We start from the raw sequence: 14,839 nt of genomic DNA, 5'->3' as shown, positions 1-14,839 counted from the left end.
GAGCTCAGTTTCCAATGTTTAGACTGCATCAAGTCATAGGTGACCTGAATCCAAAACCGGCAGCCACTTGTGAGCATGGTCTGCCTTTTCATCACATTCCGGACATAACCTGGAAAAAATTGGTTACTCACTGTGTTTAACTGTGTGGGCCTCTGCAGAGACAGCAGCTGGTTGTGCATCGGAAGCTTTGACGGCCTGTATGTTGTGGATCTGGCAACCTCAGAACTTAGACGAGTACTGCATTTTAAAAGTAAGTTGATGGAAGTAAGTGTAATGTTTGGACATTTAACATCTTCAAAAATCACTGTCTGAAAAAAAAGAAATGCATGTAATTCCCCCTACCAGTGCTTTTCTGAAGTTTTGTAGAACAATCTCAAATTACATGACTTGCACATTAGAACGCATGCGAGGCAAATAGCAACTAAGATTTAATTGCAGAGGGAACAGAATCAAACTCACAATTCAAGTACATTGAGCTTGTTTAATTACTGTGTTTTTTTACAAAGGTTATAGTAAAGGTGAGGTTATGCTGATCCAGCCTCTAAAAATATTTAACATCAGTGTTAAAATGATGTCTTGTAACGGAACCAAGGAACAAATTTGAAAACCGCTGATATAAAATATAATTTGTACTCTACTCAAGTGTGCGAAACTGATTACCTTGCAAAACGTTTCCTCCAGATGACCCAGACCTGAGCATTGCAATGGCTGGGTCATGGTCCATCGCTCCAGGACGGGATGGCACTGTGAGTAGTTCATGCTGTCATTTTATGTAAAGGCGAAAAGCACGTCACTGTGTATTTTTACATGTGTTGCTTTATCGTACTTTGAGGAAAGTGAGTTTTTCCTGTTACTGCAGTTAAAAATGAGGGACGTAACATCTTGACATTATGCTTCTACTTTCCTCGTGATACAAATGCCACATTGATGTACACTATATATCATATGAATGCATTTTATGTGATTCCTTTATATGACAGCTCTTCCCTCCATCTGTTCCCCCTTCCTCCTGCAGTTGATGTTTATGGTGAGCTCTTTGTTAACTCCATACGTGGCTCTGTTGGAGTGCAGCGCTCGTGACCTGGAAAGCGTTTGGACCCGTGATGAAAGTCTGTCCGTGTTTCCGAGGTAAACACGGAATAAAAGATAAACATTTGGTGCTAAAATCCACCGGCACCCTGGAGAGAAAAAAATGATCCTCTCCAATGGAAGAATCCTGTTTATACTTGTATATACTCTGCAAGACATTGTTCGATGATGACCTGAGAGAACAATCAATACAAGAATAGCAGAGTATAATAATCAAACATCTGTGAAAGACTCCTGTAAGAAAAAAACAACTGTTTTTCTGTTAGCAATAATATAATTTATAATAACGTTTAGCCACATGCCACGCTCACTAAGTAATTGGAGGATATGATATGCTTTCGAATTTTAATGAGGCCGTCAGGTAATGACTGTTCATAGTGTGCAGAGATGTCCAATTAGGTTGGTGCGATACAAACCAATAAATACTTTCAATTAAAAAACAATAAAAATTTTGGTTTTCTACTCAAGCAAATTAGCAGTTTACAAATCGGTGCATAATCACGCTAGCTTGTTAAAATGGGGGGGGGGGGGGGGGAGGGGGTTGCACATGTTGCTCTCTTAGATTCTTTGTGAATCACAGTGGAAAAGCACATAGAGTATAGAAGGTATGAGTTGCACATGGCATATTTTTACAATGCAGCTGCAGTTTTTAATAAGTCATTAATACAGACCCAGTACCAAGAACGGCAAGGCAGTGATTATTTTCCTTGTATTTTTTTTCCTTTCAGTTCCTCTCCACTGGCCCAGTCTGTTCTGAGTGCTGAGTTTAAGAAGAAGACGCCGAGCCATCCTAAAAAGAAAGGTCAGCCTCTCTGTGGTCATCTGAATGTTTAACTTCCACTTCAAATGCGCAACTCATTTTATCGCTCACTCACTATCTGGCCCATCGGCTGCTTTGCTTGGATGCAGACCCTATCTCTTAAGATGAATTTTACAGCAGGGTTTTTAGATGGATTGAATCTTGCAAGGTCTCTGCGAACCTTATCATCGTCTCGTAGCAAGGAGGTCCACATAAATACAGAGGATGGAAAATCCTTTACGGGTTTACATCGTCTTCCGTCTGCAATTCAAATTATACAACTATACCTACAGCACAATCTCACTAATAAATGCACACTGCTCCAATTAATTAGCCCACTTTCCAACGCAACGCTAAGGTTTGTTGCCAAGACTTGGCAGCCTGACGGCATCCTGCTGGAGACCAACAGAGCAGAATGCTGCGGTTTACGTGGCACTCATACGAAAAGAGTCAGCGCTGAGAAAGCCATCCTAGCCACAGCTGGAGTCCAGGGAGGTCCAGCGCTGCCAGACAATGTAGGAGCATGTCGACGCGCTGCGTGACTGCAGCGTCAGACCGAAATACCGCAAACATTTACAAACTGTGAAACCCACCGTGTTGCCTCCCAGGCATTTCTGCACTGCCTCTGGAAAATCCAATGCCTGATTGGGATGGGAGTTGTTTTTTTTTCTCTTTCTTTTAGGAGCTGTGTTGCATATAAGCTATCTGCCAGTGTGGCAAACGGAGGAGGAAGAAAAGTCTTTGAGGAATAAGGCCTGTTGAGCTCGTTCAGATTATGCTTGTCTGTATTTGAATTAGGTCAATTAGATCTGGATTGCAATGGTCTGGATAAATTGTCTTTAATATTTGAAAATCAGAAAAATAAAATAGGCATACTAAGTGATCCTACTAACTTACTGTGAATGTACTGCACAAAAGTGTACTGTGATGGAATATCCTAATGGGAGTTCACAGTTCAGACAGGAGCTAATGTTGGATAAAGGGAGGACTCTGGGGAAAAAAAACTGGAAGGTGATTGGATAAATACACTGTCTGCAACATCTAAAACCACTTTTCTCAAATTTCTTCTCGATCAAATAGGAAACTTGTAACTGGGACCAACTGGTGGCCTATAAATTTCCCAATCTAAATAAGTGCAAGTACATAATTATTTAAAGGTTTTCCAGCTTTTCAGCTAACAGTAATATTTCAGTAAACTTAAATTTTTACCGTTTAATTTGATCGTCTGAGCTGCACACTGAACACTCCACTTTGTTCCTGTCCAGTTTTCACACAATGTAATTTCCATTGCTGTCACTAGCCTAAACTTAGTTTCATGCTTATACCTCTCAGTCTTAGATTAATGTTCCTTGGATCACTATTTTCTTATTTTCTGTTTTCTCTCCTCGCTCCTACTGTGTGCCCCAGTTTCACAGTCAGTAAAGGTAATAAATCAAAGCAGTGAGTCTGGTTCCAGTCAAAATGATATCCTATGGACAACTATAAAGCAGCTATGGTTTATGCTTTTTGAATTATTTTGAATTTTTACTGGGCCACAGTCAACGTCTAACCCGGGGGGAGGTCTGAGCTTTGCCATCTCTTGTTGTCCAGCTGGGAGCAAGCGTTAGCGGTTTGTCTTAAGTATGAGCTCCTGGGATCGCTGCTGCCAAGTCTCTTCTAATGCCGGAAAACCAAACTGCAAAACCAATCATTGCCACTTCTTTAAATCCCAGAAGCCATGAAGTGGCGTGTATTTTTCATCTCGTAAAATCCTCCATACATCCAGGCCCCAGCCGGGGATTTTATTATTTTTTTTCTTAACTTGCTTTCATTCTCGTGTACATTCTAGGACAGCCACAAGCTGAAAACAAAGCACATATCCTCTTGAAATACTGCTCAAAGTCATTTCCAGCATGCTTTTAGAAATCAGAAAAAACTGAACCAAATAAATGATCTTGAAATGGTGATCAAGGCAAAAAAGGTTTGGACCATTATTGTCTTTTTGATGACATTATGTAAAATCTAGCATAAATACAAGGCAAGATGTGTGTTTAATCAATACTTGTTTAAATATGATACCAGTTGGTTGGCATGTAAGCTTTGAGAATCTTCAAACACACCCACTTACACTTTATCAACAAACAAGAAACAAATATTTATTGTCTCAAGAATATAAAAAAAAAAAAACGTCTGTTAGCGTGTGGAAACTTTCCATGAATTACAATTCATTTTTATTCTCAAACATGCTCGTTAAAACTCCCAAGAAAGACAAACTGAAGCGCATCAGCTTTCACAATCGCCGCCAGATTCTCTGGGCCTGAACAAATCTGACCTGAACTGACGCAAATATAAGTGGAAAAGAATGCTGCGGTGCGCCGACACCAAAGTTATGATTGACTTTGGAACTTGTGCATCTTGTCTATAAAGAGGAAAAGAACCTCCACTGTTGCCGTCCCAAAGTCCCTGCGAGCATCCGCGATGGGCTGGCATGGACGCTCGCACATCTGTGAGGGAGCCATTAATTCTGACAAAGGTACACAGAGGAGTGACGCACACTGCCATCCAGGGATGTCCCTGCTTATTCCAGTCACATGATGCCAAGCCGCATTCAACAGTAAGACATTGTTGCATTGGGGTGGCTTGTCTGCAGCACAGAGAGCCTCAGAAAAAAGAAAAATACATTAAAGGTATGGAAACAAATCCATCCAGACCTAGTTTGATATTCATTATGTGCATAGTAACTGTTGCAGTCCATTTGCATTGACAGTTTACACGAACGCAACTACAAAATAATCATTTTGTGCACCCAAAAGAAGTGTTTTAGAAAGATGGAGCTTCAGTTTTGTTTATGTTCTGGCCTGCGTCGAATGCAGAAAATTGTTTCATGCTGTTCTTCAACATTCCCTTTTTTCATTCCCATTTTCCCAAATGGTATTGAAAATTTAATCCATGCTTGGGGGTGGGGTCGTAGTGTGAATGCAGATGTCTTGATACACTTTTAAAAGTAGATATATGCAAATGGTCAGAAAAACAGATTGTAGGAAACAAATGAAGAACTTGGCATCAAGACCTTGATTGAAAATACAAGCGGAGGCAATATTTCGATAAGCGAGACTATCATAAAAAAAAAGAAGGTGACTGGTTGAACCTTTTGTTTGTCACATGGGCCAATGAGATTTCTTCACTCTCACTGAAGCAACTTTGGAAATCTTTCTAAGGCCAGTCAGGTGAAGAGCAAAACCATCTCTATGATGACAAAAGCTTTTAGTTTGTCCTCCTTCAGGGAAATCAATCAATCAGCCCATATTGGAATCGGCTGAACAGCAATCAAATCGCACTCATATGAATTTACTGGATTTCAAACTTGATATGCAGGCATCCCTTCAGAGCTGCAGGGTTCCGTTTTAGCAGGAGTACTGCTGTGAATTTTTTATTTTTTTTTTACCCTTAAATGATTCAACTTGACGATTGGTCTGAAACGTAAACGTTGTGTCAGCTAGCGTGTGGGCTCAAGTCAGCGCAAATATGTGAATTTCACTGCCCCATTAAACTCAACAACCATTATACATCAGCAGGGGAGGTAAGAGGGCTATTAGACAATTCTGAGTGAAAGTGTCGCCAAGAAGTTACATTAATGGTGTTAGATCCTCTTTTCTTTTGCAAACAATCAGCACATGGACGAGCAAGGCACCACATCAGTCACAATCAGCCGGAGAAATGGAATTTGAAAAGTATTTGTGTGAGAGCTACAGTCTATGCAAAATCAAGATTTTTGAGATTTAAAACAAATTTTTGCCATGTTCAGAATTGACGGCGTCATGAAGTAGAAAGCGATACTCTGAGGGCTGCTGTGGACGTACCTGCACTGGTTTGTTTTGGTCCACGTGCAGTGCACAACTGCAGTGAACTGTGGAGAAACAATTTTGTATACTACTCATTTAAACCCTCAGCTGCTGCTAAGAGATAAAGGACCATATTCTGCAGTTTTTCCTGTATTTGACAGATATATGTTGGAGTACTCCCGGGTGTTTTTAAATGGTTGTGGAAAATGTGAGCTCATTGTGATGTAATAAGTGTTGACAGTGAAGTGGGAGCGGAGTCATCTATCTCGGAGTTTGTGGCATGTGTATGAAATTAAAGTTCACAGTATTGAGCACTTTTTCCCAATGATGCATCAACTTTTTCCCAGTATAATTAGAATTCATTGCAGTATAATTCTATAATGCTCTTCTCCTTATGAAAGACAACCATTTAATTTAAATGGAACACATATTCTCCATGTCAGTAAAGATTCTTGGTTTTCGGGCTGTCTAATGTCTCATTTTTATTCCACAAAGGTGGACTAAAGGAGCAGCCCCTAGTTTTCCACTCCAAAGTGAAATCATCTGGATATACTAGTGCGCCAAGGTAAGATGGGGAAATACTTTTTCCCAGAGTATTTTTCTGATAAAAATCTAATGAATTCTATATACAAAAATAGATGTTTTGTTCTTTTGTGTTGGATTTCTTTCATTTGCTTCCTTGGTAAATGAGCTGTGCTATCCAATAACAATATTTCTGAAATGATTTCACTCCAATTGGGGAAAAAGAGAAGCAAAACCGAAGCTTTTCAATGTTTTGCCGGCTTTCAGAATGCACAACAGTGCATCAAATTTCCAATGTTGTGACAGTTTTCTCCATTTTAAGAACATTAAAGCCGAACTTGGTTCTCATGCTGTGTTCTGCCAGAAACCAATCAGACATCCTTTGATTATTTTTTTTTACTGTGTGTGTATTTTTTAGAAGACAAATGTTCTCACCTGAGCTTCAAAACAAAAAGAATCATTTTTCCAAAGATGCAACCAAAAATATGAAGTGAGTATCGAGAACAGTTAGTGTGCCCATAATTTACAAATGTTATAAAGGTTTTCAGATGCTCATATTAATTGATGTATTCATTTATCATTCAGAGGTTTACTGCACAGAGCTTATCCGGCAGACAGTGCAGCACCCACTCACCCACACATTCATCTAAGCACTGGCAGCAAACCAGTCTACTGCCAGCAGTACTCAGGTGGGACGGTGCCGCTGCTGTAATATCAAAAACATGATGTGACAGCACAATGCAAATCTTTTTTGGCTAATAATATATACACTGCTAACCGAAGAATGCTAACAAAAGTCTGTTTCCCTGCTCTCTCAGGTGATGGAAAACAAATCCTGTGTGGTCTTGGCGACAACTCGGTGCTATTGTACAGATCCTCTCTTACTGGAAGTCCAACTGTGTACACAGGTGCAAAGGGGACACAGACACAGCAAAAACACATAGTTTGATGTTTGAAATGGTTCAAGGATAACATTATTAGTGAAAAGATTTCCCTCAGTATTTTCTATTTATTTATTTATTTATTTTTACATTTGTTGCCCATTTGACCCTTGGCTGTACACGAAAGACTTCAGTAAAATCCAAATATTCTCTTGGTCAGCCATCAAATCTTTCAAATCTGGACAAGTCCTGTTTTAAGCAGGAGCGTTCATCCATTGAACTCCCAAGAAAGAATTTAACACGTGCCATCCTTGTTTGAGCCACATTATAAAACACCAAGGTGATGGCAGAAAGAAAGAAAAGATTAAAAGGCCTCGTTATCTCTTGACTCCTGCTATGCTTTAGCTATGTTCTCCCACTGCTAAACAATCCTGAGTCCAGAAAATGGATGAACGGAAAGAGACTCTTTCTGATAAAGAGCAGTACATTTAATCTAGGGCCACTATCTCCCGTTAGCGTGGAAAGAATTTTTTCCAAGAAATCTATTTGTGGCTCGGTGCAAGTGAAAATAGCCTCCATTAGGGGGCGACAGAGCTAAGACAACGAAAAGTGACCGGTTGGTCACTTGGGGTCTCACTCCGCTGAAGCGTCTCAGCAGCTACTTGGAGGGGAAAAATAAATAAATCTCAGGGTAAAATTGCATGTCGCTTTGAAACTTTTGTCGCACTGCAGGGCACGACAAGCCGGTAAGCAGCGTGAGCTGGAGCCTCAACAGGCAGTGTTGGCTGAGCGCATCGGAGGATCGCTGTCTCCGAATCTGGAGCCACGGCAGCGGCGAGCCTGCCATCACTGTGGTAAATTCCCCGCGCAGTGTTTCACTCCCGTCTCCTTGACCGTCACCGCTGGAAACAGTGAGAGCCCGCGTCCTCACTCACTCCTGTTGCGCTCCCAAACGACTCACCCCGGTGCACTTTAAACAGCGAAACTGAGCATCAGCCAGAGTGACCTCATGCTGCAAAAATGTCCTCGCTCCAAAAAAAAAAAAAAAAAAAAAAAAGCCACCGACGACTGCGTTCGAAATAACGCTGAAAACACGACGTAGACTCACGTTGCTTACAGTATTGTCCACAAAGACGGAAGGACTTTTAACTGCAAGTGGTAAAGGAGCCGACACACTTTATGGGCAATAAAACTGTTGTGACTGCATCCGCAATGTTTTTTTGCACATGTTCTTAATTGGTCTGGTGGATATACATTTGAGTTGTCACATACATTTTAAGTGTCACTAAACTCTCCTTTACTTCTTGTGTGTGCAAAAATACTGGAACAAAGGCGAAATTGGTCCTTTGGGTGTCACAAATGGTGCAACATGTCCTCAGAATTTACTAGGTCTAAAAAAAATTTTTTTTTGAGAAATAATAACAATAGTGCGGGCCTGCTCCACTGAGGCAATTTTTATATTTTCCCATTTAGTGCGTCTCTGTGGACAGACAAGTATAGATATGTATCTTAGATTTTATTTTCATCAAGTCATTTTTTTCATTTGTCTGACGTTTATTTGAAATTGTTATGAAAACCTCTTTTCTTTGTTCATTAGGGTGGCAACACATTCTCCAAACCTATCAGACATGCACAATTTTACTACCTTGACAAGTTTGTACTTCTGGCATCTGGACCATCCTTTTACATGTACCTGTACAACGTGGACACCACACGTGATGACGTCAAAAGGTGAATGCAAGCAATTATCCAATAATATAATGCTACATTTTGGTTGCGATCATCACTCTCCATTTTTTTTAATGTTGTGTCATTTTTTTATATTATTATGTTAAACTCATTGGTTGTCAAAGAGTAACATGCATTTTTATCAGCAACAAATGTAGTTTAAGCTATTACATCGCAACCTGGACATCTAAAGGGTCACAGTTTATTGTGAAGGTCTGAGGAATCACAGTACAAAAGACTCCATAAGTGCCTTTAGCTTGTTGTGTTGCCTCAACAGTCATTTCTTTTTGAGTTTCTTTCTTCCTCCCCAATCAATGTAAACAATTTTAGTGATTTTCCATGACCCTGCTCCCTCAGCCAGGTAATCCCAGCCTCGCATGGAGAATGAGGTGTTTGCAAAGCGTTGCCGTTAACATTTCAATCATGTATGATGCTCCGGCGGTTTCAGCATTCTTCCCTCTCCCACAGATATCAACAACGAAGTGTCGTCAAATTAGCAGGATCCTTCACGACCACATCTGCAACAGACATCACCGCCGTGTCCGCAATCAATGATTTCTTCTCCCGTATCCTTTTTTAATGTTATTACTGGCTCCACGGCAGGAAGTTTTAGACTTTGGGCTGCACACCAATGGCAACATGAAACGTACGCCTAAAGTAGTTCCACTCAGAGCATCCCCATGGAAAGCTTCCATGTCAACCACAGCAATCAGCCTTCGCATGTTGCCCCACAGGCCTCCACCGCTGACTTTACCTGTTAATCATTTAGGTGTCCTTTTTCAGGAATGTCTGCATCGCAACCCCTTGTTGGGATTTATAGTGCATTTAGCCTCCAATAAATCTGCAGAACCGAGCTGCACTGGGATAAGTAAGATCCTGTCAGCAGTTATCTAACGCTAATGGCTGTGGCAAAGGGCAGATATTCGGGAATTCCAAAAGATTATATAAAGGTCTCAGTCAGAATTTGGAAATTGATAGAAGGAAAGGAAAGGACAGGACAATTTCTGACTCGGTTAGGTTTATAAAAGAGTGCCTGTTCTTACCAAGAATAAGCTCTCTTGGCTTCTCCTGTAAAGCCTCAGTGGTAAGCACGGTTCTTCCATGCAACAAACAGAATGCATTTTGTTTGCAGCTCACTGACAACAAACCAAACACTGAAACTTTCTGGAGGAAACAAAGAATAGTGCATTGTTTTTCAGCCTTAGCGCCAAGTGTCCATCCAGATAAACTGAGCTAAGCTGAAAAGATCTACCAGAAATCTACAGACTGTCTCCTGACATAGACAAGTACCTCATGTAACATCGCTTCAAAACATACCAGATAATACCCCCTTTCAGAATGAATTTACCAGTTAAATCTTCGTAGATTATCACAATAATTATTTACCAGACATCTTAGGCCAGTTGCCTCTCGGCTTTCGCTTGGAAAAACAATGAATTGCCACGTGTTTCCATAACTGCTGTCTCAGACATAGTTCTGGTGTGCGGTTCCGATCGCTCCATTCAAGTATTCGACGTGAATAAGGGTTCTGTTGCCTCAGCGGTGCCTGATGCCCACAGTCGAGCCGTTCACTGCATCATGCAGAACAATGTAAGGCTATACTTAGACACTTTTGGGATTTCCCAAGTGTAGCTTCAGCGAATTTACAGAAAATCAATTTTGTGTTTCAAGAGCGTGTGACTGCATCTGACAAAACACGCCAATGGTTTGTTTTTGAATTGTTAGAAAGGAAAAATTAACAGAACTAAATCCCTTTAGTTGTCTTGGATGTGCGACAAAGAAGTGCACACAGCACTCCTCTACCAATTGAAAGAGTACTTTCGAGACTTGATGATTCGTACCGTAATGCAATATATCATAATATAAGGGAGGTGTCTCAAAACGTCATACGCAATAGAATTAATGAAGTCGATATTAAAAACCTGCACGTTACAATATTGAAAAAAAATGAAATGATAACATGAACCTTCAAGACGTAAAGCCTGAGGAACTTCCTCACTGTAACTTTCCAGCTTCTCTGACAGTTCGTTACAGTTGAGAGCAGACAGGCCTCGCGACGACGTCCTGCTCGCAACGCAAAGATTATGCTCCATTTCGTGTCGGTCGAAGGGGGTGAGAACCGTCACCCACCTATTTGGCAGACGCGCTCCTGTTGCATAAGGCGCGTACATTGCACAAGTTGCATAAGGCGCAGTTAGTCTTAAGGTTGTGGTCTGGAAGGAGGAGGTTGTGGTTGGATGGGATGGAGAGGGAGGTTTCATTGGTTGCACCGAAGTTGGCGTGACAGATTGGCAGGATGTGCCGTCAGCAGCAGCATCATCATTCACCCTGCCGAGCGACCGAATGTAAATCCTGGGCGTGTCGTGATTGAGACGGCCGCTGGCGATGTCAGGAGGAGATTCCATGCTGGTTGATGGCCGTGGATTAGCGCTGTTCCATGATGCATTTCGGGGGTTTATGTGGTCTTTCTCCCACAGCAGTGTCCCGGGCCAAGGTTGGCCCCAGTTTGCTGATGGCCTTGCTAGCAGACAGCTTTGGGGCTGCACCCACATCTATTACGGTGCCACGGGGAATCTAATAAAGCGTCACTCAAAGTAACGCAGATCTCCACTTACCAGAGCGAAGGCTCGTTTTCCTCACCATAGAAACAGAAATAAAGTGAAGCAGTAGCGGTGTAGCAGTGGTGCAGTGTCTCAGTATTGTCATGGACATACACTATTTAAGGTTTCTAGCCCTGGAGCAAAACAGTGTGAAGGGAATTAAGTGGTGTGAAACTACAGCTAACATTAGCTATGTTTATATGCGCAAATTTCTCCAATCCGATCTAAACCTTGGTTGATCGTGAATTCCAAATCCACTGTTTACATGGACACTAAATATAATGATCCGATCTTGACGTGCGCACACATACACCAAGCGTTCGGTCCTCCCCCCCTGGTCAACAGACCAGTTTTGCTTCACACCTGCCATGTTTTCTGCTTGCCGAAAAACGACCGGCTGCAGCAAAGGCAGAAACGCGCCACGCTGACGTAGCACACATGCACAGTGGAGATAAATTTACCCCAACCAGCAAGACGGGATCCGAATGGGTGTGTACATGGACGCCACTCAGAATAATGATCGGCATAAACCACCTCTCTCTTTCAGAACGAAATGTCTGTCCAAATGGACCGGATCAGATCAGAATCTTCCGATGGACGTGTTTACATGACGCACGATTAATCTGATTGGGCCTTTATTCCGATTATTTGTGTCCATGTAAACATAGCTACTGGTCAATGGGTACCCATCATCTTGTGTGCTTTGCTCAGCTGTAAGGGTGAGCGGTCGAGTGAAAGTGGCGCACAATTCAAGGGTCAAAGTGACAAAGTTTGTGAAATTGCAAGGGCTCCAGCAAGTTTGACATGTGTGAAAGCATTTTGGGCTTCCTGTGTCGAGAAAAATGGAGGAAAAAACACAAACAAATACACACCTGCAACATTTTTTTTCACTCTTGTAGCACTGGCAGCACAATTTCTCCACATCCCTATTTGGGATCTGACAAACATCCTAAATGGACTTATCACTGGAAGATTACTGTCCTGTCAGATTTTTTTAATCAGCAGGATTGCAAATGCAACAAAAACAATTTCAGTCACTCACGTGCACGCAAACCACAGTTTGACAACAGAAGTGCTTGCCCTGCACCTCCCTCCACCCCCGTAGCCCTCGGGCCCTGCAGTCACTTCTGCCTGTCAACCTGTGCATACTTGACACCGAGGCCGGCCGGGATTAGCAGGACACACTGCAGCTACTGGCACGGATTAGCGGCATTAACCCGTTCGTCTGTGGCGCACAGCTGACGGCGCTCCTTCAACATGTGGATGCCTGGTCTTTGTCACGCCAGCCATTGTCTTCCGCGCAGCTGTTATTTCAGCTTCGGCCGTTGCGTCAATGTGGGGTCCCCCCCCCATCCAAAATGCCCAAGAGGCCTTTTTTAAGGCCTGCGGGGGTTAATGCCTGCAGATCAGAGGGATCACCCCCCACACACACACACACCACCACCACCACTACCACCTGCCTGGGGGAGTGCACATAACATCACTCTTAACCTCTCCACGTTCATATTCCCAAATCCCGGCTGAACAGTAGGAAGCGCAGCACTGGGAGCAGCTTTCTCCCCCCCTACCCATGCGCTTGAAAGTTCCATGGCTTCCACTGCAAACTTCACCTGGAACTCATCAGTGCGCAGGGCTTCTCGGAAAATTAAACTGGAAATGCCCTCTCAGACTCCTGTTCTCACACTCCTAATGGAAATCTAAACAAAAAAAAGAGGAGAAAACTAACCACCGAACTCTCTCCGTGTCTGACTTGTTCACTGTCAGTGCGGAATTTATGCACATATGCAAGGTGGAAACTTCATTTATAGGTGAACCCATAAGATGGAAACGATCACGAGAAGACAAGTTGACGGAAATGTTGTGTCCATTCCAGTCTTTTCCTTTTTTAAACCCCCCAATGAACTGAACTGTGTTTTGACAAAAACAGAACATCGCAGGAATAATGATTATGCAGCAGTGGATAAAGGAAAACAAAACAAAACTTGATTAACGACCTCTTTCATTGAGGCATGCGCTGACTCGTCATTTCTGTTGTCCGCGCAGGGCTCCATGTTCAGCACACAAACTCAGGACTCCTACAATCTCTTCCTCACCAGCGCTGTCACAGATGGTGTGAAGATTTGGGACCTGCGCACGCTAAGGTAGTATTATCCTCCTTTTCTGTTGGTACTATTATCCTCCTTTTTGTCGGAGCTGGTGAACGGCACCATATAATGTAAAAACCAGGTCACAGACCGCGACATCTGAAGATGTTCACTTTAGGCTTATGTTCCTGGAATGCTTTGCGTGGCGCACCAGAGGTCCAAATGGTCAGATTACAGGTCTTACGGAACGCCGAGCCAAAACATAATGGCATACGCGCTCCCTTTTATCTGTAATTGCATGATGGAAAACACACTCTTCTGAAATGAAGACCATAATCATAAAACGGTGTATTAGTCATGATAGTCACAACTTCAGATGGGCCTTTGCAACGGCTCACTGCAATCTCCGTAACAGGAGGCTGCAGCATGGATGGCCAGGGGCTTGGAGATCCCAGTGACTCAATATGCAGGAAGATTCTTTGAGCTAAACTTCCAAAATAATACGTTTACACACATGCAGATACGCAGTTACCCATAAAGTTGGAACAAAACATTTTTTTTTACCTGTCTTTTATAACAGCAAACACATGTAATGCATGAATTACTTTTCAAGTGGTTTACTAGAACGCATAATGTAAATATTCAGCCTGCTCAAAAGTGATATTAACACTTTAAATAGGAGCAGACAACCGTGTCAAAACAAAACATACTGATTCCAGCATTGGTGTACAGTACACACAGTAGATTTATTCTTGGACCGTTTCTTGTGTGTCCTTTTATTTTGAAATTTTGACATTTAAACAATGATTTACTAAGGAGTATAGCAGTACACACAACCTGCACACAGGGTTGATCAGTGCAGCCAACATGAGCTGCCACAGTTGTTGCCATAGTGTTTGGACTGGCTGACACTTCCATCAAGAATTGTTAGGATCACACAGTGATCTAAAAAATTAAAGAGGGATCCGCAAACAGAAAAGGTTAATTTGTAAGCTGAAACATGTCAAGGCTAATTCAAGTCCACTTTGTCTCTCTCCAGTGATGTCATTCCCTCACTTGTAATTGCAATTTAATTGATGATTTCAAACTTTCAACACAAGCAATAGCTCCTCTTTTCTCTTTCTTCTTCTGTTATTTGGCAGTGCGGATCACAAAAGGTCATCTCATTATTGATGACCAACTAATCGCATCATCTGCATCCTATTTGCTGTTAATCAGGAAAATGTTTTCACTGCTTCGTCTTCACATTGCATCACACCGGCACGTCCCCCCGAGATGAAGCTCAATGTTTGTTTGTCTTGCTCGGTCGAGGCAG

The 14,839-nt window shown here is 42.2% G+C and overlaps 1 protein-coding gene and 1 long non-coding RNA gene across 2 annotated transcripts in view; one reads left to right on the top strand and one right to left on the bottom strand.

The window, feature by feature from the left end:
• Positions 1-14,839, bottom strand: part of LOC142883700 (uncharacterized) — a 58,983-nt gene that overhangs the window by 319 nt on the left and 43,825 nt on the right. Inside the window, exons 3-4 of the long non-coding RNA XR_012926073.1 lie at positions 661-744; positions 1-237 (exon numbers count right to left, since the gene is read on the bottom strand). The exon at positions 1-237 is cut by the window's left edge and continues 319 nt beyond it. This is a non-coding gene — a long non-coding RNA (uncharacterized LOC142883700). The remainder of the gene's footprint in view (positions 238-660; positions 745-14,839) is intronic.
• Positions 1-14,839, top strand: part of wdr27 (WD repeat domain 27) — a 210,966-nt gene that overhangs the window by 182,130 nt on the left and 13,997 nt on the right. The window contains exons 10-22 of the mRNA XM_076018799.1: positions 159-250; positions 682-746; positions 1,016-1,128; positions 1,818-1,891; positions 6,205-6,274; positions 6,650-6,721; positions 6,817-6,920; positions 7,050-7,139; positions 7,845-7,966; positions 8,710-8,843; positions 9,309-9,406; positions 10,309-10,430; positions 13,484-13,581. Coding sequence (XP_075874914.1) covers positions 159-250; positions 682-746; positions 1,016-1,128; positions 1,818-1,891; positions 6,205-6,274; positions 6,650-6,721; positions 6,817-6,920; positions 7,050-7,139; positions 7,845-7,966; positions 8,710-8,843; positions 9,309-9,406; positions 10,309-10,430; positions 13,484-13,581 — 1,254 coding nt within the window. The remainder of the gene's footprint in view (positions 1-158; positions 251-681; positions 747-1,015; positions 1,129-1,817; positions 1,892-6,204; positions 6,275-6,649; positions 6,722-6,816; positions 6,921-7,049; positions 7,140-7,844; positions 7,967-8,709; positions 8,844-9,308; positions 9,407-10,308; positions 10,431-13,483; positions 13,582-14,839) is intronic.

The sequence above is a fragment of the Nelusetta ayraudi genome, unplaced genomic scaffold (assembly GCF_046127955.1).
Source record: "Nelusetta ayraudi isolate G7.1 ecotype Tasmania unplaced genomic scaffold, CSIRO-AGI_Nayr_v1 ptg000008l, whole genome shotgun sequence".
In the NCBI taxonomy this organism is placed as follows: Eukaryota; Metazoa; Chordata; class Actinopteri; order Tetraodontiformes; family Monacanthidae; genus Nelusetta; species Nelusetta ayraudi.
Note: the sequence above shows the minus strand (reverse complement) of the source record. Positions and strands in the feature narration are given on the sequence as shown.